Here is a 26,893-nt window from a genome sequence, read left to right as displayed (position 1 = left end):
GGCATTATCATTGAATAACAGGAAGTTAATTTTCCTGTTCCTAAACTACCCAACCTTTTCTGACCAATGACCTCTCAGAATAAGGGGTCAGGGCCAATTATAAGCAAGCTGCTAATAGCGCTTTAGTGAGTCCAGATGTTGTTGGCTTTCATTTGTTAAAGTCACTGAGTAAATGGCCACAACAACATGGATCAGAGTCAAGGAAAAAGAAGAACATTGTGTGGCTAGAGCATTTAAATGTGTTACATGTACTGCTTTTAAATTAGTTTCTTACATACTGTAAGTGGAGGGTTGCTTATGCTGCTTTTTTTAATACTGATTTTACTAAATCAGTGTTTTTCACAGTTGGCTTTGGTGAGTGTTTTCTCAATTCAGCCATTCAACCCTGTCTCAGCTTTAATGTAATCATTTAGTTAAAAGATACTGTAAGTTTGGTTTGTTTCTAGTTCATCTTGATACAGTACTCACCTGCTTAACTGGTCTCTAATCAGTCCTCATGTACATACTGACTGAAGCATTCCCTTCCTCGTGTAGCAACACTGTAAAAGATGGGGCTAAAATAATAAACCACTCTTATTTGGTGAAAAAAACAAAAACAAAAACAAAAAAAACAGGGGTGGTATAGCTGTGTTGAAACAGCTATGCCACTCCAGTGAGTTTTTCCACATATGAGCTAATTTTACTTTCTCACTTCGGAGCTGATGACCCAGACCTCAGCAAGTTCGCCCGACTAAGGAGGACCTTGCGTGTCTTTATATTCCCGCTGTATGTGACATCTTGTGTAGGCCTATGACATCTTTATTTCCATTTACAGGGCGGCTTGTTGTTGTGCTGGTGTTGGTAAGAGCTTAGTGGGAGTATACTTCAAAACCTTGCCTTTTTTCCAGCTTAACATTGAGGGAAATGAGAAAATGGAACAGTTTGTCTAGTTCCTGTCTAAACAAACATCTCATTTTCAAGTTTATATTTTCTAAGACTAAAAAGGCGACACTGCTGCAGACACATTCATTCTGGGCTGTACAGCAGACATTTTAGTCATCATGTGGAATGGCACATAGAGACACATTTTAAAGTCAAGCAGTAAGTTGTGTAATGACTGCTGCAGGCTGTCTGGATACAATCAAGGCACAAACAAGAGATGTAGTCGGGGTTATGTATGTATGTGCAACTTTAAAGCTCTTAAAACATCTCACAGTTACAGTTAAAGCTGAACACCATAGGTCAGCATCAATTCTCTCATTGCATACGCTCCAAATCGGCAGTGGTTTAATAAAAAAAGATTAAACTAAAAACACTCACTGAATGCTTGTCATGCAAGAAACAGAGCTGCTCCAAGGGTTTGGGTTTTAGAGGGTAGTCCATGAACAATTTATGTGCTTTTTTGTTTGTTTACTGTGGTTTGCTGGTCATAAAAATAAAGTCAGCTGAAGGAATCTCTCTTGCTCGCGTTCCTTCTCTCTCTCTGTTTTTCTTTCACTCTCTCTCTCTCTCTCTCTCTCTCTCACACTCTCTTGGCTGGCTGTCAAACCCTCCGAGTCATTTGGACCGTCACACCCACCCTTGGCCAGAGCTGAAATTAATTGCTGGCTAAAAAAGCGCCTAGCAACTCCCTCGCTGCACAGCAAAAACACATCAACAGGTTGTCACTTGTGATATCAGCCGAGTTGCCTCCTCTGAATTATAAGAGCTGACATTAGCAAATGATACACCGCCAGAGGAATTTACATGACATCACTAAGTATACAGCATACAGTACAATGGCTCTTACATGTGTCTTTAGAGAATGGAAAAATGTCATTAAACTGTGGTGCAGAGGTGCAGCATCGACAACTTAAAAATGGAGATAGTGTATATGCGATAAGATTCTACAAATATGTGATAATCCACATGATTATAATTTCTTTTCATTTTTGGCAACATGTCTGGTGCAAATACTATATTCACGGTCATAACTGCCACTTTCTGACTTGTAAATACTGTTCATATTAACAGCCAAGTGGTAAGCACCAGTATGAATACCATTTTTTTTTTTTTTTACTATCCAATACAGAAATATCCCAACTAAAAAATATTTGGCAAGTTACCTAAAAAGAATAATTCAATATTATTTATTAGGGATGCACCGAAATGAAAATTCTTGGCCGAAACCGAAAACCGAAAGAAATTATTTTGCCAATTATTAGTACCATTGCATTTATGGCTATGACTGTGAACTAACCTCATTAAAATTACAAGGCATTGCGATTACATAAATTAATATGAATGTTTCAAAGAATAAATCAATTTAAACAAGATTGTAAAATTAAAAGTTTGCCATAGTCCATGTGTTAACCGTAGGCCTTTAACAACAACAAATGCACCAAGAGTTGCAGCGCTTTAAGTTAAGGTTTAAACTTCCTTGCCTTTAAAAAAAAACGTCGGCCACAGACGGAGTGGGCGTGGTCGAAGGGATTTTCCCTTTCTGCGCTGCGTTCCTCTCACATTCCGCACAGACATCGAGATGTTTGGATTTCAGGTTGATTAAACCCGACATGGAGAAATGCTTTGCAGATGCGCCCCCTCTTGACATTTCGACAATACGTTTTGCAAATCCGTGTGTCTTTCTCAGATTTACTGAAATACGTCCACACCGCGGACATGTTGGCCTTTCCTGACACACTCGTACTGGCCGCGGTTTTCGCTTGCGTCATCACAACATCCTGTTCCTGTTGTTTCGGTGATAAAAGTCTCTATGCAGTTTAGGTTTAATTTTCGGTGGCCGAAAATTCGGTGCATCCCTATTATTTATCCCAAGTTTGCTATTTTGATCATGCTCGCTATTTTTTAGCTCCCATAAGAACAACTCTGCTTTTCATACAACCTTTGCACAATGAAACTGAACTTTCTGAGCTTTGCTGTTTTGGTTGGTAGTTTTGTTTCCAGCAGCAGCCAGCCCTTTTCAGCAAAACAGCTATAAAAACCCATTGTACACTACCTGCTCAGCACCAAGCTGCAGACAGACAAAGTTCAAGGACTAGTTGGTGAACACAGTGGAGCATTTACCAGCTAAGGGTAATGTTGCTCAGTAACTGCTGGATGTGTACATAAGGAATTATTTGCCAACAAGCTCACTATATCACTTTAAAAGGTGATGATATGACAATGTTGTGTTTCTACTGCCTATTCACAAAGTACTACGTTGGTGTACTGCACAAACGTAAAGAGGTAGTTGGTGTGGATGGTGAGTATACAAAGTACGAGACTTTGACACTGTAGAAGGGGTTTGCACCTGCTTCCAATCTGTGGTGAGTTTTATGTCTCAAAATAACATTGGTTTGGACTTCGAAACTGGTTTAGACGTGTCAATATGAAAATGTAATGTCACTAATTACAATACTTTCAAAACAAATTTGAAGTTGTAAATTAGTGCTATTGTTAAACCTTGTCTCCTAATACAAGTTTTAGGAGTTGGTCCAATGAAATTCTTCATTACCCAGTTCTTCCTGTCTTTCCTGCAAGTCATTATTTTTTTTCAAGATTATTTCAACTTTATTTCAAGATTTATAAAGCATTTAGGGTATTAAAGTCATTAAATACTAACAACCTCATCAACATGCCATGTCCCCTGCAGTCTGCTGAGTGCACAGGAATGTTCACAGTAGGAAATTGAAAACTCACTCATACAAGTTGGGGCAGCGGAAATTAAAATAATGAAGTCAAGCGTTTGGAGGCCCAAATTCAAAACCTGAAGGAGTTTGGCCTGAGACTTTTTTATTAACCTGCGTCTTTGGTCGGAGGACCGCTTATGAAGTGCAGCTGGTAGTCCCCGAGGCAAAACATGTTTGTAATGGACCACGACAACCCTCTCCATCTCTGTTACTGTTTTGTTTTTTGACCACATTCTGGCTTCTCAACATGCTCTGTTTTCATCATGTTACAGTGGATGTGGCAAATGGTTCTGCTGTTTGCACAACTTCCATGTTTTGATAGTGCTGTGTACAACATTTCTAGATGCATAAAAAAAAACTGTCTCCTTCCCTGTTTCAAATACCACAGGAGAATTTAGCCTTTGTTTCCAAACTAATCTTTATAAATGCTGAATGCAGAAATTCCTTCAGTGATTTTGTGCCTCTAATTTTCACTCAAAAGACAACATGCATGTCATGACAGTCTTTCCTTATCTTTCCATCTCGTGCTGGTGCTAGCTTCCACTTCTGGCAAAGAATGTCTGCTGCTGTGTCAGGGTATGCAGAGGGAGGCTGCATGAGTGAACAAACAAGAAGAAAAATGAGCTGACATAAAACTGAGGTGACTTCTAACCATCTGAGGTCTTAATGCTCAAAAACAGTAAAGTAAATAATAATTTCAGAAGGTTTTGTTATGGAAGATATGACAGGAAGTCAGCTGCTTCTGTCTTTTATAGATTAGAAATTATAATTCTAAACTAGAAAATGACATGACTTTCAATAGTCTTTAAGAGTCACCCATACATTTCATTTATTCTTAAAATAATTTGATCTCTTTTACAAGTGAGATCGGGCCAAAATGGCAGTGTAAGTTATGCAATGTAAATGTCACACGGTTAGGTAAGAAGACACATTATTAATGTACAACAATTACATATAACACAACAAGACCTGAGAGACAGAGAGATAAAAACTTGACTATTTAAAACATTTAAATTCTTCATGTAATTTTTGACTTGTTTTACAGCACCAACTGCAATCCACAGTAGATTAGTCAGTTCTCTAACAGACTGATAAAACAATCCCAAAAAGAACAAAAATGTGTGCAAGTGCCACTTATCAGCATGCAGGTGCCCCTGATCTTTACTGAAATGTCCAGACTATTGTGAAATGGAGAGAAGCCCAGGAGGACTCACTTTGCAGAAGCCAGTGGGGTTCCAAATAAATAATAAACAAACCTGATATGTTCACAGGTGGTCTGAGAACACTTCAGCTTATGTTTGTACCACGTCTGGACGTCTGCATCTGATGATAGAGCACCCAACCTGTTATGAGGTTTAATACGGCAAATCTAATTCAAAACTCAAGTGAATTGCGATACCTCCGAGGTTTAAGTCTTGTCAGAGCAGTCTTAAGTCCCACAGGACAAGTCCAAGTCAAGTCAGAAGTCTTGTCAGGTCTAGGAGTGCTGTCCAAAAAGGTCAAAAGCATTTGAACTTTTTTTCATCAAAGTTGTGTTTATATTATGTTCTACCGAACTAAGAGTACCTTCAAAACCTAATAATTAAATATATCAGTTGTTTGTATTTTTAACATTCTTCCTGTAACAAATTTATGCGCAGAACTGTGACTGAAATGTCAAAGTTTGGGGACATATCCAAGGAGGACAGAGATGCCTTTTATGCAGTAACACCAGCCTCTTCGACTATTCATTGTTGTGAAATTACTTGACTGACTCACTCTTCACTGTTTCTCCCTAGCTGTGTTTTCTGCACAGCTAATTGTGGCTAAAGTGCAATGTATGAATTGATGTCAAGTATCTAAACAAGTGCATGTCTTACATGGATGGCATCTGGGCCCTTAGGCCTTAGTTGACCTAGGGCTGCTCTAATTGTGTATTCATTAAGATTGTTTAGTAGCTGGGAGGCCTGAATGTAGCTCTGATAGTTCAGGGTAGCACCCAGAGAGGAGGACTATGCTCTAGGGTATCATGAGTGGAAGATTTTATCTATAGTTCCATTCATGGGGAAATATTTCTGTCCATTTGGTGGAGGACTGCTCTCTCAGCGGGCTGAGGAAGAAGATAAGAGAGATGACTAAAGGCAGGAGACAAGCTAATGGGAGGGAGATTTCCCATGGCTGACCAAACCACTAGCAGCTGGCCATCTGCAAAAACACTACAAAGCACGAAAACATGATATTCCCAACAAGCTTAGGCCATCATGAAGACCAGATTCACAATTTTAAAATTTTCATTGTTTTGAAATTATGGCTTTGGACTGCACAGAACAGCATATTGCATTATTTGTCACACATTTTTGTTGTGGTTTGACTTAAAATTACCAGTTCTGCCAAGACAAAACCCTCCTTTGTCTTCATTTGGAAAAAAGAATGGGGCAAATGACTTCCTTCCACATAAATACCTCGCTACTCACCGTTTTCAAAAGTCATATATTTTAAGAGAAGTGGATCAGTTTAAATTATCTTTTGTCCCCAATGCATCAACATTTGTATACTGCAAGAAAAGGAAATTCAAATGAGCTGCCACTTTAGGGATAAATTACTTCTCTTTAAAAAAAAAAAAAAAAAAAAAGCACAACAGCAGAAACCACAAAACTTATCTTTAAAATCTGATTTCTCAAAAATTCACATTTACATTCAAAACAAATAACTTTTAAACATACAAATTAAGCAGCCCTTCAATTATTTTTTTTTTTAATTCACAAACAATGAGCGCCTCAGATTAACTAAAACAAACAGTATGAAGTAACAATATGGCCAGGACTTTTCTGTGTACTACACTGTACACTGCAATGTTGTTATTTATGTGATGTGCAGTAAAAGGAAAATATCTTTCCAGTGAAAGAAGTGCTGCTTCATTTGATCTAAGTACCATGTTATGTGACTGCAGGTGACTTTCTACCTCAGGAGAGAGCACCACAAGAAAAGGTCTGCCTTGATCACTCGCTAATCGTAAATTTGTAATTAGCTTGTTCTCCCAAAGCGCGCTACAGTTAAACATCAAAGCCCTCAAAAAAAAAAAATCTAAACATGCAATTAGAATTAAAATACTGATTAGAGTGAGATTTATTGTGGAAAAAAAAAAGTCTTGTTGAAATCACAGACACACTCTCAAGAACCCATCCAAAGCCACCGCCGGAAAGCCTGTGGTCTGTGAGAGAAAAAATGTCCATAAACACGAGTGTGGGTTTGCCTTGGCTAGAACATGTTACTGTCTCTCTCTCTCTTCAGTGGGTGTGTAAATCTTTTCTGCCTGGTGTACTGTGAATCTGTGTATAGCCTTAAGCAGCGCTCTATGCCAGCATGTTTTTTTTTTCTCCCCCAGTGACTGCGGTACACAATCGTTTCGATGTTTCCCCTCTCTGCCAGTGGCGAGGCCTCAGGCCAGCAACGAGATGGAATATAGAGTCATACGCCAGTCAGACTAACGGCCCCGGCTATTTCCTGTGGCGCGGCACCATGCAATTGGATTGGTTATCGAGGGACTCTGCACTATGAGAATGTCTCTGTGCTGCGTCAGGCTTCATATGAGCAAATTGGTACAGACCTGTTCTCTGTTTTCACTTAAATCTACTCTTCTCTCCGTGCAGTTTCACCTCCAACTTCTTGTCTTTCTCTGTCTGACTTGAATATTTCTGCTTCATGAATTTTAAGTGGCTTTGAAGCTGCGGTTAATAAGCGGTTTATCACTTCTATGACCAGTGTTAATTTTGTGGGAAAATCTGACCACAGCGAGGTCCGTTTATAAAAACAAATATTAAGATGGGCAAAGTTCTGAAACTTCTTCAGCCAAAGAAACCGAAAGAGAAATTCAACCCTGGCTGATGAAAACATATTTCAGCTCTGGTTATGTGGGGACACCACTAGAAGAAAGATTGTGACCCAACTGGTTTTCTGACCAGCAGTTAAAGGCACAAGCTGAGATCCAAAAAGTGTAGACCCAAAACCAATAATTCTTATAAAAAGGCTCACATAAGATATGCTTGACTGAACGCATTGTTCCACTGGAACTGATCCCTATTTACACATGACTGCTGTCACAACTTGTGGGTGTTACTGTTCACTGACACTCAACTCTACAAATAGTTCCACACAAAACTGCTGATTTCATTCAATTATGCACAGATATACTGTACATGAAATAAATATATTGTTTTTAGATTGGTACGTTTTTTCTGATAGACAAGAGAGGAGACTCACTCACAAACCCTACTGGGAACAAGTTGAGTAAGTGTTAAAGTTTTGCACTGCAACACAATGCAAAGCCAAATGCACCTGGTTGCAAATTGTCTGCAGCCTTTCTTGCGTTTTCTCTCTGTATGAGCCAGCTTTGGATAATTATGTATCTTTTACAGTACAGTTTCCAGTTAAAAGTGCTTCACAAACAAAGAGCTTTACAGGGATCTGGAGGGCTGCTACATCTCTTCAGTGCTGCTCACATTCAAGGTGCATGAAGAGTGGTAGTTTACTTTGGCTGGTGTTGAGTCGAGTTCAGTCAAGCAGGGATTTGTAAAAAGATCAGAAGGTTTCACATTGTGGTCACTTTGTTTGATTGGACTTAATTCCTCTGAGTGCCACTAACACTCCTTCCTTTGTCGATTAAGTGTGAGTGACAAAAAGCACACAAAAGCTGCTCATTAGATAATAGTGACTGTTGAGTGAAGGCATTTATGTGATTTTAATCCACATTGTGCTGCATGTCCTGGCTCAGAAATAAGGCTTTATATATGTTTCAAATTATCACCCGTTTTCAAGGGCTGCAAAAGCCAGCCACAAAACAATTACCGCATGAATGAAAAGATAAATAAACTAACAAAAGGTGTTATCAAACAGGAGCTAAGATTATTCAAGCAAAGGGTTAGAAAGTTAAATGTGGCTCTGTGCCCTTTGCTCTTCTCCTTGAGGTTTTGTTTGTTTAACAGCAATAGATCCTGGAAACTCTTAGAGGTGCTAAAGAGGGAGGGCAGCCTGGGTGTCAGGAGGATGTTCCACTTCCTACAGCCAAAAGGTGACGTGTTGTGTAGGTTTTGTTTTCCGCCACAAACAGGAGGTTGTAGATGAAGGACAATTTAGTGCAGAAAACTGATGACTGAAAACTATTGACTGACTGAAAATTAATCAATCACAATGTTCGTAAAAGTAATAATGTCAAACATTTAGTAGTTATAGCTTCTCCAGTATGGGGATTTTCTGCTTTTCTCTGTTATTCATTGTGTAGGATATCTTTGGGTTTTGGACTGTCTGTGTTAGAAATAATAAAAGTACAAAAATCTACAAGACAAAAAGCCTGCAGCAGTGCTCGCAGCTCTATCAGGCTTTACTCAACAGCAATGCTTTGAGCTATTTGATAGCATTGGCAGGCTAACATGTTCACAATGGTGCTACCATGCTGATGATTTAGCAGGTATAATGTTCACCATGTTCACCATCTTAGTTTAGCAAGTTAGCATATTAGCATTTTCCAATTGACAGCCAATACAACATGCAGTTTATAGTATATCATGGCTACAGCTTTTTATCGCTTTCATTATTGATTAAGGTGCTTCACATTATTTTGATTAATCAAATAGGTAAGAGGAGAAAAAAGAGCAAGTTCTTACATTTAGGAACCAGGAATCATCAATTGTTTGGTATTTTTGCTTGAACAATGACTTACATTAAATAAATGAATGACTCAAATAGTTACCAATTAAGTTTCTGATGATCAAATAATAATCTAATAATTCATTAATTATATATATATATACACACACACACACACACACACTATAATAAAACACATTTATATTTGACTAAAATACAATTATGCTTCAGCTGCAGACGCACAGGAAACTTAGACAGCACATTTAGAAGATTAGAATAGCTTGTGCAGTCAAGGCTCCCAGAAAATTCTTTCCAAATGCCAGTGACTCGGTTTTATCTCAACACAAAATGTCTTTATTTGTGCAGAGACTGTTTTTGAGGTGGTTTGAGGGAAGCTGTGATGACAACATGACAAACTCCGCAAATGAGCTTGGTAATTTGACTTTTAGTAAACACTGAGGTTGGACAACAGTGGTGGTAAAAACGGGGTTTACGAAGGAGGAGGTCCGCAATGACAAATTGAGGACAGATCTGTCAAACTCTGTTTCACTTCTTCTCCATCTCATAATACAAACTGAGCCCTGACAGACAAAGATCAACACTGAAAAGAGATCTGCTGTGGCCAAATAGCGGCTGCACACCTCATCTCTCAGCAAACGCAGCGTGTCTCAACCTTACAACAGCCAACAGAGAGAGGAACCGCGCACAGCAACTCAGAACAGTCAGCTGCCCCATTTACACAGTGAGAATTTAAAAATGCCTTTATAGGAATGTCTCAGATCTATTGAAATGAATGAAGACACGCTAGATTAGAGAGAAATATCATCGTCATTATCTCAGGTTTAGTATCATCTGGTACTAAATAGACTGGATCCAGTCACCATGGGGGTTTCCAAGCTCATTGAGCACCTCTTGCACTTTATTCCTTGGTAAATAACAATTAGCTAAAGAAATCAAATATGTTAATTAAAGCTGACAATCACTTTCATTATCCGTTTATCTTCCAATTATTGTCTCATTTAATTGAGAACTTGCTGGCTTCCCCATACCCCAAGGCAACATCCTCAAATAGCTTGTTTTGTTTCACTAATAGTCCAAAAGCCAAGCGATTTAGTTACGGAGTTTAGTAACACATAAGATAGACAGAGAAGATATATCATTGTTGCTGGAAAAATAGCTCAACAGTTAAACAATTCTCAGAAGGGTTACTGATTAATTTTCTGTTGATCAAATAATTGATTAATTGACAAAATGCTGTATCCCTAAAATTCATTTTTTGTCATAAAAAGAAAAGGAAAATTGTGACTTTGCAATGCCACAAAAATGGCGAAGAAAAATAGAACAGCAGAGACAGAAATGGAAATTCAATTTACTCAGGTTTTTATGAGGCAAGAAATATAGCCAATTCAACCTGAAAATCGCTTAACAAAAATACATATGGCAGCAATGAATATGGGCTCTATTTCAGGAAAATTGCCGCTTATAGTTTAAGACGGAATTTTCTGCAAATATTACCAAAGGCAGCAATACGTCTATTTTTACAGCACTGTTAAGTTACGTTTTGTTCCTCAGGCTGAACAAATGTTTTGGCTAAGCCCAGCCAATGAGTGTACACAGGTATCTCATTAGGATCTTTTCTTTGGCTGGTTAACCACCACCCAACATACACAGCTTGGCTTCACGCCTGCTAAATAAGTACTAATGTCAAGATTAAACATTGTGGTTTTCCCCCCAAAATGAGGCCAAAGCACACATACACACACGCACACACATCAAACTGCTCAGCTGCTGAACCTGCACTATAATGCTCGGCAATTAGTTTGTGTTTTGTTTGATGATGATCTCTTCTGCCCCGAGGCCTTTTCAGCTACATGATGAATTTGTCCCACTAACCTCATCATACAACCCCATCCTCCAGCTGCGGCTCTCACTGGCTCATGCCACAGTGCCTGATTAACTGGCGCAGAAAAAAGGGAACAAAACAAAAAAGACATTGTTATTCTGTTTCTTAGATACCATTTTAAAATCTACTGCACTGCAGGTTAAAAGTTCAACAAAACCACCTCCTTATAGCCAAGCCACAAACAAATGAATCAGAGGATCATATTTCCAGGGTGATTGTTACTCATCATAGTAAAGGAAGCAGAATCCATTGTCTTTAATTACAATTAACAGCATTTAATGAGATTTGGAGACGTCTATTGTATGTTTTTTTTTTTTTTTTTTTTTGTCTTTTTTTCTGCTGATTTATGGAGGTGAAAAGAAATGACAGCTTTAAGGTTCCAGCTTGTCTCTGTGGCTTGGATGCAAGATACGCAGAAAACAAAAGATCTCAGAGAGGTGTTAAAACCAAACACAAGACAAAGCTCAAGTCAAGACCAAAATTACAGTGTGGATGACACCAAACATGCAGACAAATCTTTTATTTGTCTTGTAAATATTATTAACTGTGTTTTTCAAAGAACCACACCAAAACTACAACAGCTACTCTGCCTAAGAACAAGACAACATTAAAAAAAAGTCTGTCAAAGATCCAGGAGTTTTGAAAGGTCTGGAAACCTCAGTTTCTTACTTTGAGCACTGGGATCCTGGTTGAACACTCATTTTTGGGATAGTTTGAGGTTTTTTACATTAGGAGATTTCTGTATTTGTATTTCTGCTTGGGTTGTTCTCAGTGGTTTTTAAGTGGCTGGGGTTCAGTTAGAAATGCAGTTTCTGTCAAGTTCATTTAGCCATGCATATTTAATGCTTTAGAGAAATACTTAAGATTTGAAACATAGTTTTCAGGACTTTTGAAGAGTACCAAAGTCCTGATATTAGAGCTGCTCCACAGAGACAAAGCCACCTGTCTGAGAGGCCCACCGAGAGGCTGAAGGCCAAATCTCCAGCAACATGTCAGATTCTTTGATTAACATTCCTGCCCAGGACTCATTTAGCAGCTCTGTCAACAGGTGGACGCAGGGAGACAGGCGGCTCGCAGACAGAATAATTGGAGGGAATTCTGACTGTGTCCTTCATCACCGCTAATAATGAGACAGGTGAAAGAAGGAGCTGAACCTGTGAGTTTTTCTCTGTTTTCCTCCCTCTCCACCGCCTCCTCCCCTGGATGGAAAAGAAGAGATGAAAATACTTTGTGTGTGTTTATGAGACACAGAATTAAAGAGAGAGAGAGAAGGACAGAAAGTGTGCAGATATCAGAAACAAAGATCCCCGGTTAGAGAATAAATCCTGTGAAAGCAACAGCTGTTGTTTCCTTTTCTCCAAACAAAGGCCAAGGACCCACTGGAAGCTGATACGCCATTCAGGGGCAGTTGTAAAATGAAACGGGCACAGAGGAGTGAGTCAGTTCTTCTCTAAGTCATGACAATTTGTTGCTGCGGGCAAAGATAGTCCGACGAGAAGAGAATATCTAATGGCTTTTTTAGTTTCAACCAAAGAGCAGGAAAGAAAAACTTACGAGACTTGCGTGTATAATCAGACAGGGAATGATTAATGTATTCAGCTGAGCTGCCAGCGGGGAGGTGCCAAATAAATGAGTGAAGAAAAGCACAGAAAGTGAGACACACAAACAACAAGACTTTCTCAACTTATTTTTTGCTCGCACTTCACAGCTAATAATTTGAAGGGAGGGGAGTCATATATCTCCGAACCAGACGGTGCCATTTTCATTCTGCAAATAAACAAATATTATTTTCAGTGTTTGGTTTTGCAAATCTGGAACTGATTGCCTGGTTCATAAATCTCACTGTAGCCCTTGTCATAAAACATTTAGGGTACTGAGCAGGCGAGACTACATATACCACAAAACTGTCCTGACTTTACACTGACTGTTCAGCTCAAATAGTGAAAATAGTAGCTTCACAGCATGAATGATGTTATCCCTTTGGCTGCTGTCTGAGGTGCAGCCATAGGTCAGACACTGATCTAAATATTTACGTCCGTGTCTCTACAAATCCAGTTTGGAGGTTTTATGTTTGACTATCTCAGTAAATAATCACATGGCTTACAGAGAAATCCATAATTCTCTGCTGTTTTGCCATCTCGGACCACGCCAGCTAAATTAATTTCTGGAGCCGACCGCAAACTCGACACAAGTGTTGCAACGATTGTGTTTGGTGGAGATGACCACAGACTCTTGAGAGAAAGAGACAACTGCAGAACATACTTGAGTTTGCACTCTGGGAATGAACAAAAGAGATGGCATCTATTTCTTCTAAATATGAGAAGGACAGGACAGAAATGTTTATGTTTTTCTGGAGCACTTCAGGAACATCTTATCATCTTATCTACAACAGCCAGCAACAGACTAACTTGGCAGTTTTCAAAAACACGAGTGCACGGCCTGAGTGCTTACAGACTTGATCCATCTGATTTATCAGATGTCAACTTGATTACCTGATCAGCTCAAAGACTTTTATGTCTATAGTGGTGAATATTCTCTTTCTTATATTTTTGCAGACATTTACAGGGATAATTTGACATTTTGGGAAATGAACTTCAATTACACATAAATTTCTTGCCAGGAAAATTTGTTACCTTCGGACAGAGCCGGCCGAGCTGTTTCCCTGCATTTCTAGTCTTAATGCTGAGTTAATTGTCTCCCATCTGGAGCTTCATTTATGTTAGTGATGAGAGACCAAATTTCAGTTTTTCTGTGCCTTTAGAGCTGAGCTTTTTTTAGTTGTTTGTGTGGGTGTGTATGTGTGTGTGTGCATGTGTGTGTGTGTGTGTGCATGTGTGTGTGTGTGTGTGCATGTGTGTGTGGTGAAGTTAAGTTAGAAGGTGGTGGGTGGGGGGATTCAGGATTGAGTAGAAGCAGCTGGTGCCAGTGGTTTACCTGCTTGACTGCCACCAGCCCTGAACTGTCTGCGGCTGTCTGACTGATCCAAACCAGGAGCTTCAGCCCTGCAAATACTCTGTAGACTTTATGATCCCATTTAATCATTAAAAATGTTTGCATTCATAAAGCTTGAAAAAGAAATTATCATCCCTGCATGATCACCTATAAGTCTGACACATACGCATGTTAACCTGCCCAGCAAAATTAGTCTTACTACAAGGCACATTCATTTTCAGCGCAGAAGACAGTTAGCTTAGCTTAGCATAAAGACTGTAAACAGAGGGAAACTGCTAGCCTGTCTCCATCCAAAGGTAACAAAATTCATCTACCAGCACCTTTAAAGGTGCTTTGTAAGTATTTGCTCTTGCTACATGGAGAACGTTGGCATGAACAGCTAATTACTTTCCAATCCAGAAGAAATGTTGTGAGTTTGCTCTGCAGCACAATAGATGTCTATAACATAACATCAAAATTTCTTCATGTAACTGTCCTGCTGACTCTAGCTTTATATTTAGTGTACTGATATGAGAGTGGCATTGGTCGTCTCATGTAGCTGTTCCAAAGAACGTTACAGTCTTAGGTGCTAAATGCTTTACACTTGCAGTACGGTGCAGCACATATAAACAGCCATTTTCCCTGGTTTCAGTCTCGACATCCCTCCTTTCTTCTTTCTATCTCAGTTTTGCTGACACAAACACTCCCACTTCCGTGCCAAAATTTCAGCCTGATCACTTTCACTCTTGTTCTTGCTACTCCTACGGTACCCTCCCCCCAAAACACACACACACACACACACACAACTTCTCTGTGTCTTGCTCCAGACATTACTAACTCTGTTGTATGCCCCGCCTTCCTCTGCTGTTCCTGCAGTGTCTTTAACATGACATTTGAGAAGCTCAGGAAAAGACTCGCTCAGCTTTCTGTCTTTACTACAGAGCTGCTAAGCCGGATTTCCATGTGACGAGGGAGAAAATGGGCCTAAATGTGATCCAGGAAAAAAGCAGTGGTCAGATAGTTTCTGTCTACATATTCACTATCCTCCTTCAGTTCATCATTTTCACCATTACTTTCATTAGCATCGTTTTCTTTGCATATTTTAAATGTTTAGCATGCATGTGGACTCACAGCACATCATCACATTGCTTTACAGGCAGTATTGAACTGATGGACATGGTGGAAAACGAGGGCACGCATTCAAGTTTATAACTGAGTAGTGAGCAGTGTTCCTTCTGCTGTTTTCAAGTAAGCTAAGAAATTTCATCTCTGCCAAGAAGTACACTGCTCCAAACAATCACAGAAGAAGAGAAATGAGAGAAAGTCTTCCTGCTGCTTCTTTTTTTGTGTGTGGATTCAATCTGTCATCCTAAAACAATGCAGAGACATCTGAAAACCTGCCTGCTCCATCATGAACTGAAGCACAAAGAGGGCTTTATTAATGACCCCGAATCACCAGCCATGCTCTGGGTTGCTTTAGTAAACTGGACCATTGTGTGTAGGGCCTTTGCAGCTAGAGTGGGATTATTCATTATGTGTTTAGCTCATGTCAATCGAGTTTATTACAGATTCATCATGTTTTGTATCTTTGTGCTTCACAATTTTGGACACAATTTGACTTGAAAGACTGAAAAGTTCTTATTATAAAAGTGACTTATTTTGGGAAGAGACTTCAACGTAGTACATCACAAATGGTTCACTTACTTTAAGGGTTATTTATTGTTTAATGGGAAATACTTCATTTATAAAAAAAAAATCAGATGAAGAATGTTTAGTAGCTGCTGCGGGGAAGAAAACGCAACACTAAGAAATATTTATCTACTAAAACAGCAAAAATACACTTTTGTTTCCTGAAGATATGTCCCTTTAAATCTTGTAATTGCTTCCTGTTCCAAGTAAAACTCAGCACTTCTTTTACTGCCACTTGTTGGACTTCAAACAGAGACGCACTCTGCTCTGAACCTCTTTCAGCTGAGGGGTGAAGTGTAGCCTGCTGAAGGCTTTTGAATGTGTTTGCTCTTGGGATTTCACTTGAGGATGTTTACAAATGCCACTGCGGGGATCACAACAGGAAGAATAGAGATCTAAACCAGTGTTTTGAATGACACACTGAGCTTATGTGGATCTTTTATTAATCTGCTGAATACATAAAGAATGATTATCGCAAAGAAATCTACTGATAATGAAGAAATATAACCATGACTACAATATAATACTGACATAACCTTATGAGGTGAGACTACATCAAAGCACGTTTTTTAAGCTTATAAGGTGTTTAAAAATTATCCAAATGAATATACATAATATCTTATTACATTAAGGTCTATAAATAAACATTAAAGCGGTGGGATAATAGTTAAAAAAACACAAGAAAACACAACATACACAAATACACTTCAAGAGACTCACTGAGGCTGTGTGTTGAGGGATTAAACTGGGAGCCAGTGTTGTGATCAGTACCTTTCACTGCTTCCTCTGTCCCACGCCTGCCTTTTCATTAATTACTTTGAAGGCTCCCATTTGTGTTTGGGTTAACAAAGCCACATCAGCTCACACACCAACCCAACATATTTATGACCTACAGTCTGTGCAGGGGCTGTTCTGCATGAGCCCGCACTGCTGCCTGCCCTCCGCTGTGAAAAGAGTGCAAGCATAAAAGAGGAAATGAATGTGTGAGGGATGAATACGTGGCCCTGGGGGTCAGTTTAATGGAGTGAGACCCCAGCCCCTATTGACTTCCACTGCCAAACTATTAACTCCTCACAACTCCCAAGCTACAGCCTCATTATTCATTTCAGGGTGAAAGCACATTTCCTGTTTATGTATTTTGTCTTGTTTAGTTGACTTTTGTTGGTAAATTACCAACAAAATGACCAATGTTAATTTAACACTGGGAGAGTAAAAAATCTGTGTAAAAGTCACTTTTAACACCACACCACACCCATTAAAGTTAATGTGACACTTTTGGGTAGTTTTAAACACTCGCCTTGCAGCTGGATCAGCTCTTCAAGCATACCAGCACATGTCAAATCAATGATGACTTTGTTTACAACATTTCTAAGCAAAATACATGTGCAGAATCTTTTTTTTTTAATGTTTTGGTTGTTGTTCTCTTCTCCTCTGAAAACTGAAAATAGCACTGTATTTAAAAGACACATGACCAAACATGACACATGACACATGTCCAAACATGTCCATGTCTTGACCTCTGTAGCAGAGGTCAAGACATGGACATGTTGCTTCAGGTACTGGTCAAACAAAGAAATATGATCCAAGAAGAAGTTTTTGACCATTAGTAGTGCTATGGAGCACTGTTTGTACAAGTGGGCCTGAGTTATTTTTGTGGCACAACACATACTCTTGCTTATCGTTTCATGCTATTCTGTCAAAAAACTACTGATTCTAGGAAGACAGCTGCTAGCAAGTAAATGTGGATATAAACAATACAGCTATATAATATAAATAAACAAATACAACTTTTTTTTGTTTACCATAAAAAGCCCACAGGACACCTTTAAGTAACAGATTTAAGAGTCTGAAGCATTCAGCAGATGCCAAAACACTGCAGAGGTTTGTACAAGACAGCCGTGACATTAACCAGGTAAATGGTAAAACTATCCCATTCCTGTCACACGAGACGCCACCAGAAATTTGCATTTGCACGTATTTGACTGACCAACGGAAGCTGTTGCTGCATGACGTTGCTTTGCATTGTTTTGCTTTTTTTTCACATTACTATTTTACAATGTAAGCTGAGGCCAACTAATTAATGCTTTGCTCAACCATGCCACTCCTTGTCAAAAACTGCAAATAGTAGCTTAAAGAATGCTAACAGAGTGAGAATATTTATTACAACTGCAAAACGATCCTCCTAAAAATTCATGCGGCCTCCTGAGATGTCATGGCAGCTAAGAATCCCACTGCCTTTAGTGCATTTGTGAGTGTGTGTGTGTCGGTGTGTGTCTGGGGGCTGGGGGTGTTATCAATAACAAGCGAGAGGGGTATGTTTCTTTAAGACAAGCCCATAAATGGTGGCCCGGTCACCACCTCCTTCACTGAGAAGGGGCTGGCTGCAGTTCGAGTTTTCCTTGGCGGGTCAAGCCTGCCATTGAAGTCTGAATGGGCTGCCATGGCAGATTACACTGCACAGCTGTCCCCCTACCGTGGAAATTAAGTTATGCCCCGTGTCAGCAAGTTTTGTGTTTTCCTCTCTCTGTCTCTTTCTCTGTCTCTCGTAGCTGCCCCTCCCCCCTTTCCTCCGTCCCTCTCCTCTTATTCCTTGAATTGCAGGGGCCTCTCAAAAGTGCACAGCTAGAGGAGGTAGAGGTGGGTTATGGGTAATCATGATGGGAAAAAGAGATGAGTGGCAAAAGAGCCTTGCTGCATCTATCTCTAAGAAAAAAGTCTCAACATTTACAACAAAACAGCACATTACTAAGAAACTGCCCTGCATTCCTCCACAGACTTTCAGTTTTAGATGAGGGCATTTGAATACACACCCACACCTACACACATGTAAACACAAACACAAGCATACAAACAGAGGCAACCCTGACTCGTTGTCTCAGCGCGTCTTGGACTGCTTCCTGCTGCACTTGTGGCCCCTGCCTCGTGTTTTGTTTATTTGTGGGTGAAGTTGTTTGTGTTGTGGTCAAAGTGAAAAGCAAACACTCCAGCTCCTCCAGTGATGTGTGAACATCCTGGGAATGTCCCCCTGGGCCCGCAAAGCAGCTGGACCCACTGGCTGTTACAAGCTGATGGAGGATGAAGAGCCATTGCAGCCAGGTGGACAGAGCATAAGAAACTGTTTAACACCTCAATTAAAGGGCCGTAAAGTAAAATTTACAGCACAAAATGACCACGGTATATCTGTGGAGAGTTTATAGGGCTGATCAATACTAATTACTCAAAACAACACATTGCCAAGTGCTCAGACATTTACGCTCATGTTTTATATATCCAATGTCAAATGGAAATACAGTACTTTTCTTGAGGTTGTTTGCCAAATGCGACTTTTGCTGTCAGAACAAGCTAATAACTGACTGCGTCTCTGCCTTTTCAATCAAAGAGTTCTATGCAGCCTTGAGAGTGTAACTTATTTCTGCAAAAGCAGTTACAGACACAACCATTACTCACTATTTGAACCACACAGAAGAGTTTTCTGATCTGATGCCCCAGAGTGAATACTGGACTTACATTGTGTGTTGTATTCATAGCTTGTTTCCACTACCCTGAAGTGTAAGTCTTCAAGATCTACAACCAAGTCCAGTTGTCCTCAGTTCAAGATTTGACCTGGATGTCTGAGAATCTTCACAGACACCTATCTATATAGTTGCTTTCATTTTTAACGGCAGAGTCCACCTCTCCAGTCCAGCATTTGAATTCACCAAATTTGCAGATACCATTAGTAACCATGGGTGACGCCAAACCAACCAGGACTGAAATCTTAAGATTATATCTTTAATGTGACCCATCCATCCGCTCCTACCTAGGCAGAATGTTATGTTGCTTCCTCCTTTTGTCTCGACAGTTACTACAGCTATTAGAGGGCTCACTTTAACCTAAACAAAATCATTTGTAAATCGTGAAATCCACATCAGCATGGGGGTTTTTTCTGCGTCGTCTTTTTGTCTTGTAATTTTTCCAACATTACACTGGCTATATAAGCACTGTGGCACAACTAACAAAACCAGTGTGCAACATTTTGTGACCCTTTTTGTAAAACACTCAACAGCAACATTTTAAACAGCGAATATATCAAATGGCTGCCACAAACAGTCAGGTAGCAAAGCGTTCTCTTGGTGACAGTGGGATTAGTGCTGCAGGTTTTCTCTCAGGACCCGAGGAGTCAGGCTCCAGCTTGAGTAACTGGATTACAGGCCTTTTTCTCATTTCAAAGGGTTGTGAACTCAGCAGAGGTCTTGCATGATGAAATCAAAGTGGCAGCTGAAATAGACGGGAGAAAAACAACAAGAGTTTCTTGAAAGTCTCTTGGCATCAGCCAAGCAGCTAATGAGAGAGATGCAAAATCAATGATCTTTGCTTTGCCGTGTCACTGGCGTCCCCCTTCAAATGGCATGAATTCAGAGAGCAATCCCCAAGTGAGGGCGAGGAGGACAGCATCATCTGGAGAACTGAAATAACTTACAATACCAAAACACATTCCAAGTGAGAATCACAAGGAAGCAACTAACAGCAAAACACTTCTTTTGTAACTACCTTTTAACAAATGTGCGCCTAAGGAACACAGAGGGGAGTCGAGGTGGAGCCCATTCCATCGAATACCCTGTGGTAACTTTAGGGGATTATTTCCAAATCCTTTCAAATGAACTTTCCATCTCAGTGCCTCCTCCTCCGTCTCAGCCATTCCAACTGTCCAACCGTTTCTACATCACTCTCTGCACAACCTCGCATGGAGCCAAGGCCAAAACAAATGCCTGTGAGAAATATGGTCAGCGCACATCAGGAGTAAGGAGCTCCCTTCAAGGCCTGAATGTTAGAAATATAGTTTCGGTTTATCAATGTGAAAATCAGACATAAGAAGCTCATATGTGGAGCTAATGCACATAATGCCCTTTATGTGTATACACAACTATAGAAATTGTAGGAAAATGGTCAGATACACAAAGATTAAACTTTAGACCTTGAATACTGCGTTTACTAAAATCACAACAACATATATGTTCAAGCCACAAATCCTTAGAGAACATACTAAAACACAGAAGCATTTCAGGCTTTTTGTTTTGATTGAGGATTTTTTTTTACCCAGTAAAACATGTTCCAGCTGAATAGGTTCCATATAGGTTTTCCATTTACCTCTCCATGAAAAAACACCACCCCAACTGATGCCAGGACTTAAGTGAAAACACTGCAAGGAAAAGTAGGGCTAAGGTCAAATATTACATGTTGTCAAATATCCCTGAGAGTAATGAGGAAGTCATGTAATTATATATGGAAACAATTATTCAACTTACAATGTTGAATAAATGTAGAGGTAGGATGGAAAAGAAAAGAAAGTAAGAGTAATTTTGTACACTAAATAAAAACAAAAAAAGAAATACTGTTTGGATTATAACAGATCCCATTAGAAGCAGCCTACACCAAGCACTGAACCTCCAGCGCCAGTGCTTGAGAGAGCTGCACCTTTGTAAACACTGTGCTGTGATATGCATGGGGTGAAGGGGTGAAGTGATCTGCATGGGGTGAAGTGTGGGCCGTTTTGTTCACGAGGCCAAAGAAACGGAGCTTGGAAGTGAAGAGAACTCACCCAAGCAAAGTTGATGGAAGAGATACCTTACACACGCTCAAAGAGCTGGAACACAAACAGCCACAGTTTGTAAATTAAACCCAGAACCACCCCCAACACAGACACACACACGCACAGGCATACAAAACACACACTCCTCTGTGTATGTGGAGGAAGAGAGGAGGGCATTTCAACAGCAGCATGTTGTCAAAATCAGCTGTGATAACTTTTCACGTTTCTGAAGGATTTTTGTGGCTGCTGCATTTTATGAAATATGACTAAAGTAGCACTTTATGCTGTAAACCACCAACCAAAAAAGGTCTAAAATTTGCTTTGTGAGCACAAAGCTATCAAATGTATTCAAGCACTCATTGTACACCACTTCCATTTTATGACAATCAGGCCTGTTTTGTGAGATTTTTGCACCTCATTCATCCATTCACACACCGTGCATTATTATTGCCTAATCATCGCATGCTGCGCCTTTTCTAAGTGCTGAAACTGCCTGAACAAATGCAAGAGGCAAAAGAAAGACAAGAAGGAGGAGGAGGAGGGGAGAACAGACTGGGCTACAGAACTATTCTCCTGCTGGAAAGCTTCATGCACGGGGGACCGCATACCGACACTGTAAGAAACTGACAAGGTATTTTATTTAGGCGCCATGCTTATGAAGAGGATCTGGTGATCTCTCTTTGTGATAAGCATACACAGAGTTTCAGATTAACGTAACTTCTTTGCTGTAAAGCTGTGAAAACATGGGAAAAGAAATGTTTTGAAGTGACTTTTTCTATCAAGGTTATACTACTTTTTTTGCAAGTTCTTAAACAAATGCAGGTGGAAAGGGTAGCTTAACAGAAAAACACAGGGATTGTTAAGTGAGGATTCAAGATAAAACATCCCTAGCCAAGCCTGTCATTTGTTTTCTTCTTCTCTTCTTGCAGTGGAGGGTTGAGACCCAAGCAGCAGCAGATCGTTCCCACATGCTTCCCCGCCGCTCGGCTCTCCAGAGGTGTCAAGCCAGCCTGAAAGAATGAAGTGCCTCCCTATTGTGCTGCCCAACTATTATGTGCTTAACATTTCCATGACAAAGATGCCACTCGACTTCTCCTCCATCCATTCAGCTGGAGGGCCCTTGTCCCCCCTCTAATAAAACATTTCGCAGCAAATCATTGATTTAAAACCCCCAAAGTCGACCAAAGGGAGGTGTGGCATGATCTGCAAGATGTCTTGAAAATAATGTTGGTAATAATTCTACAAATAGCAAGAATACACACATACTTCCAGTAAAAGCTGCATACATTAGAATTTAAATAAGAGCCTAAATAAATACCTTCTTGTACCATACTGCATTTAATTACAGCCAATTAAAGGACTAATTCATACTCTAACAAAGTCTGCAGATTCTATGGTATTACTCCTACAATGAATAACAAGTCTGTAAGTAAAATACATGCAATAACAACTATTTAAGTCACTAATGTTTTTTATTCTCTAAAAGAATTGTTTACATTAGGAATGTCAGTAAACACTGAAATAAGACATTTAATATTTTGATTATTCTTAACTGAGAAGCACTCAAAATCTTAATTTTTCATCTATTATTCAAACTCTTAAATTTTATATATATATAATTTTTTGTCATAATGACAGAAAATACAGATTGTGCCTTTAATAGCGCATGACTGTAAATTCTGATTTAGGAGGGCAGGCCATGTTGGTGGTGGAGTGGGGAGAGGGTGACAGCTTCTTTTGACAACAGCCAGGTAAATCAAGACAATGTGGGTCATTAGGCTATCAGTCAACAGAGGAAGCATGCCTGCATTTTAAATGAGCCTGTATACTGTAGTTACAGAAACAGGAGTGTAGAAGTTGATATGTATGTTACACAGTTGTATTTGGTGTAATAGTGGAGCAGAAAGAGACCAGAGATATCCATTTATGGGACAAACATCATTTTAGAAATGAGTAAAAATGCCTTAAGCATCTCATACGCTGTTCAATATAAAAATAATGTTACTTTAAATTTGCGAATTTGAAATGACAGTTTTACCTTCATGAGAAAGAGGATTAATACAGTGTAATATTACCTGTGCAAACCTTTAATCAGTAATGTAAAACCAAACTAAGGAGCACAGCCAACATACAGCACTTTCAATCTATTCTGGAACAAGCAAATTCGCTTTTGCACTTAAAGTGACTTATATCATGCACAGCTGACTTTAACCATTATGCAAAGTTTAATGCAATTTTAAGAACTAAAAATAAGTGTCTGTAAAATTAAACTTATCAGATTGACATTCTTTTTATTGTGTAACTGAACTGTATCCATAAAGCATGTTACTCCAAACTGATGTAATCCAAAGGGGAGCAAGAGTCTTCTGAGAAAATGGAAAAAGAATAAACTGAATGCTCTTATGTCAGTATAAGTGATTTCTGCTCACATTGCCAGTGCCCTGGCTTTTGATAACTAACCCAACATTTATTTTCCATCACGCTTATTATAGCAAAACAGCATTGTTTAGGAGGTTTTAAAAAACCAAAAAGGACTGATCAACAAGTTACGCTGTAAAGGTTTTTGAACTCATTAAAAAACATTTTACTTTCTGAATTAAGGCACAACATAATCAGGGAAGTAATGTGGCAAAATCAACAAATAACTCACAGTCAAGAATGATATCTTCAAGTTTCCTTTATGCCTTCTATAAAAGTATATCATTGAGGCAATCATACAGTGGATTTAGACATTTCTTTCTCTAGGCTATACACAGTGAATAAATCATCTCATAGCCTAAAACATAGAGGATTCTCTGAAAAAATCTATATAGGCTATACACATATATACAATGTACATTATCTTTGAAGAGAACACAGTCAAAATAACGTCCCTTTAAAGCTGGAATTCTCAGTCTTTTATTCACATGATGGACATTTGGATGTAACTAGGTGGCACGTAATAAATTACTGTTTCGCTTTAACTTCTTATCTATTTACAAGTTCATAGATTCCAGCATTAAATACTTGTAAATCAGACAGTCTGGTGCCAAACGGCAACAGTCTATCATATAAAAATAGTTCATATCTTAAAAAAAAAAAAAAAAAAAAGATTGGCAGTGCACAGCATCTACTGAGTAAACGTTGCATTGTCACCAAAACAAACCAACTGTTTCTCTATTATGACAACTTTACTATCAGTCTGTGACTGTGAGAAAGTAGACAATCTTACTTAGCTTATCACATAAGCAAAGCATCTGGAGAGCTGAGAAGTGGTGTGGTTTGATACAAGAGCTGCCCGGAGCTCAGACAGTTTCAAATATCTTTCTGGTTTCATTTGCATAGAAAAGATCCTGATTTGATATCCTTCAGCGTCTAAAACTCTTGATTTAAACAAGGCCTGCACCAAAACACCTTTTCCTTTAGTCTTTGTGGCTCTAACCTTTCACAATAGTAGCAGGTCAATGAGTGACAAAAGTTTAGATTGCCATTTATCCAGACAATAGTCGGGGCAGATTATGAACCTGGGGATTAAATGAGGGGCAATAAAGCCAAAGTGAATGCCAGCAGGGTCAAAACACAGCGGGCCGCTGGATGAGAGGCTCCGCTCTCCAGTTCCTGAGGATAGTCCGGATCCAACGAGTCTTCTTCGTAGTCTGGATCCATGTCATCGTTGCCGCTGCCTTCATACCTCTCGGCAGAGTCGAAGCACAGCGCCTTCATGCTGCTCTTGACAAACTCACAGATGGCCCTCTCTGTCCCGTCACACATACAAGTGTCCAGCTGCTGACCCTTGGGTATTTTACGCATATTCGCGATCACATTCCGGCAGGCGTTCGTGCAGACTGCCCCGCTGAAAAGTTTCCCGCAGTGTTTCAAATAATCGTGTATTGCGGAGTTGCACTGCTGGTCTCTCTCGCACTGGCGCCGGGCTTCCGTGCAGCCAGTGCTGGTAGTCCTGGGCAGACAGGGCTCGATGGCCCGTTTGGTACTCGTACACACCACATCGTGGGCGCAGCTGCAGTCCTCCAGAGCCGGCCCGTTTTTGGTCAGATTGAGCTGGACAAGAGAGGAGATGCAGTGGCTGGGACACTTCTTCCTCTCCCCGGCCAGCACGGGGCCACATGCGCGCGTGTAATGTTCATATGCGTAATTGCACTCGGGCTCGGCTTGGCAGTTCATGATGGCTTGCCAGCATATCAGCCGCCGACCGTGGGACGGCGAGGCCACGCATAAACAGCCAAAAAACAAAAGCGCACAACTAAGAGTCGCAACAGATCTGAGGACGCTCGGTGCCAGTGCTCCAGGGGCTGCCATTGTTCTGGCTGCAAGAAACTGTAAAACTCACAACAGTGTCATATGTAAAACTTCTACACTACTTCCATGGATAGTGTCTTCACTGCAGACTGTTATTTATTCCGAGGCAGATGGTGTGTGATAGGCCCCGTGTGTGGGCGTTCAACAGGCTGGCAGTGCACTGTGTAATCCCCGGCTCCACAAACCCGTCAGCGCTGATCCATCTGAGCCGGATTCTTAAGCGAACCACCCGTTATCCATACATGATTGGGACGAAAACTAAAACAGGAACTCACAAGATTAATAAAAGAAAGGTTTTCCACAAGTTAGTAGAGTTTCTAATGCGGCTTATTCCATCGCAGTGATTCTGAGTTCATGCAACAAAGTGCTCCAGCTCAGCGATTCCCTGTTGCGTGCTCTCTCGTAGCGGATTTCCACCAAAAAGCGATGCCGGAGAAGTCCTGTGAGTCCTTTGGTGGACTGCGCTGGATCATTTAGCACTCCTTGTGCGCACGGGAGTGCAAACAAATAGTGCATGGGGAAAAACAACAACCCTTATAGGTCGCAAAGTGGTCCTCTACTCTCTCCCCTTTGAGCATTTGTCTTTCTGTTCCTCAGCCCCCTTTCCACACATTAGAGAGGTGCCTCTCATTGGTTGGGCCACTTGTTGTGGGTTTCTACGTAGCGATGGGCGGGAGTTTAGGGTAGGAGGAAGATGGTCTTGAGAAATACAAGGTGAGGAGGGATGAATGTGTTAGAAAGTAAATTTAGTGGAGGGAGTAGTTCTCCTCTTTTGAGAAATCTAAAAATACTAACTCCTAAACGTTCCTGAAAATAGAGTTGTAAAAGGAAACACAAGTTTTTTTTTTGAAAACATTGTTGATATTTGTCCAAATAATTATTACAGGCTTTGGTTTAGATTTTTTATATACAATATGTCTAACTACAATGCCATGACTTCTTTTACATTAAGGCCTGTAGGATAATAAAAAGACAGGGCTTTATTTAAATGGCCTGTTATATTCTATTCTGGCATTTTTTGTGTATAAATGTTTTCATTTGAGGAGCAGTCTGACTGTGATAGACTGGCGACCTGTTCAGGGTGTACCCCGACTCTTGCTCAATGTCAGGTGCGACTGGCACCAAAAGGATCAGTGGCACAGATAATGGACAGCTGGATGAATGGAGTAGTCTACTGAATAAAGTGTTGTTTTTCCATTACAAGAAAAGCGTGTTGGAGTTGATTTAGTAGAGAAA

The 26,893-nt window shown here is 40.0% G+C and overlaps 1 protein-coding gene across 1 annotated transcript; it reads right to left on the bottom strand.

Moving 5' to 3' along the window:
* Positions 1-24,023: 24,023 nt before the first annotated feature.
* Positions 24,024-26,246, bottom strand: gas1a (growth arrest-specific 1a). Its single transcript, XM_041043220.1, has one exon. The coding sequence runs from the start codon at positions 25,655-25,657 to the stop codon at positions 24,872-24,874; it is 786 nt and encodes a 261-aa protein (XP_040899154.1). The 5' UTR covers positions 25,658-26,246; the 3' UTR covers positions 24,024-24,871.
* Between the last annotated feature and the right edge of the window lie 647 nt (positions 26,247-26,893).

This window comes from Toxotes jaculatrix, chromosome 7 (genome assembly GCF_017976425.1).
Source record: "Toxotes jaculatrix isolate fToxJac2 chromosome 7, fToxJac2.pri, whole genome shotgun sequence".
In the NCBI taxonomy this organism is placed as follows: domain Eukaryota; kingdom Metazoa; phylum Chordata; class Actinopteri; family Toxotidae; genus Toxotes; species Toxotes jaculatrix.
This window is presented reverse-complemented; position numbering and strand designations above follow the sequence as displayed.

Excerpts from the sequence above, each read along its gene's own strand:
- gas1a (XM_041043220.1), bottom strand. The coding sequence starts at position 25,657 with ATGGCAGCCCCTGGAGCACTGGCACCGAGCGTCCTCAGATCTGTTGCG.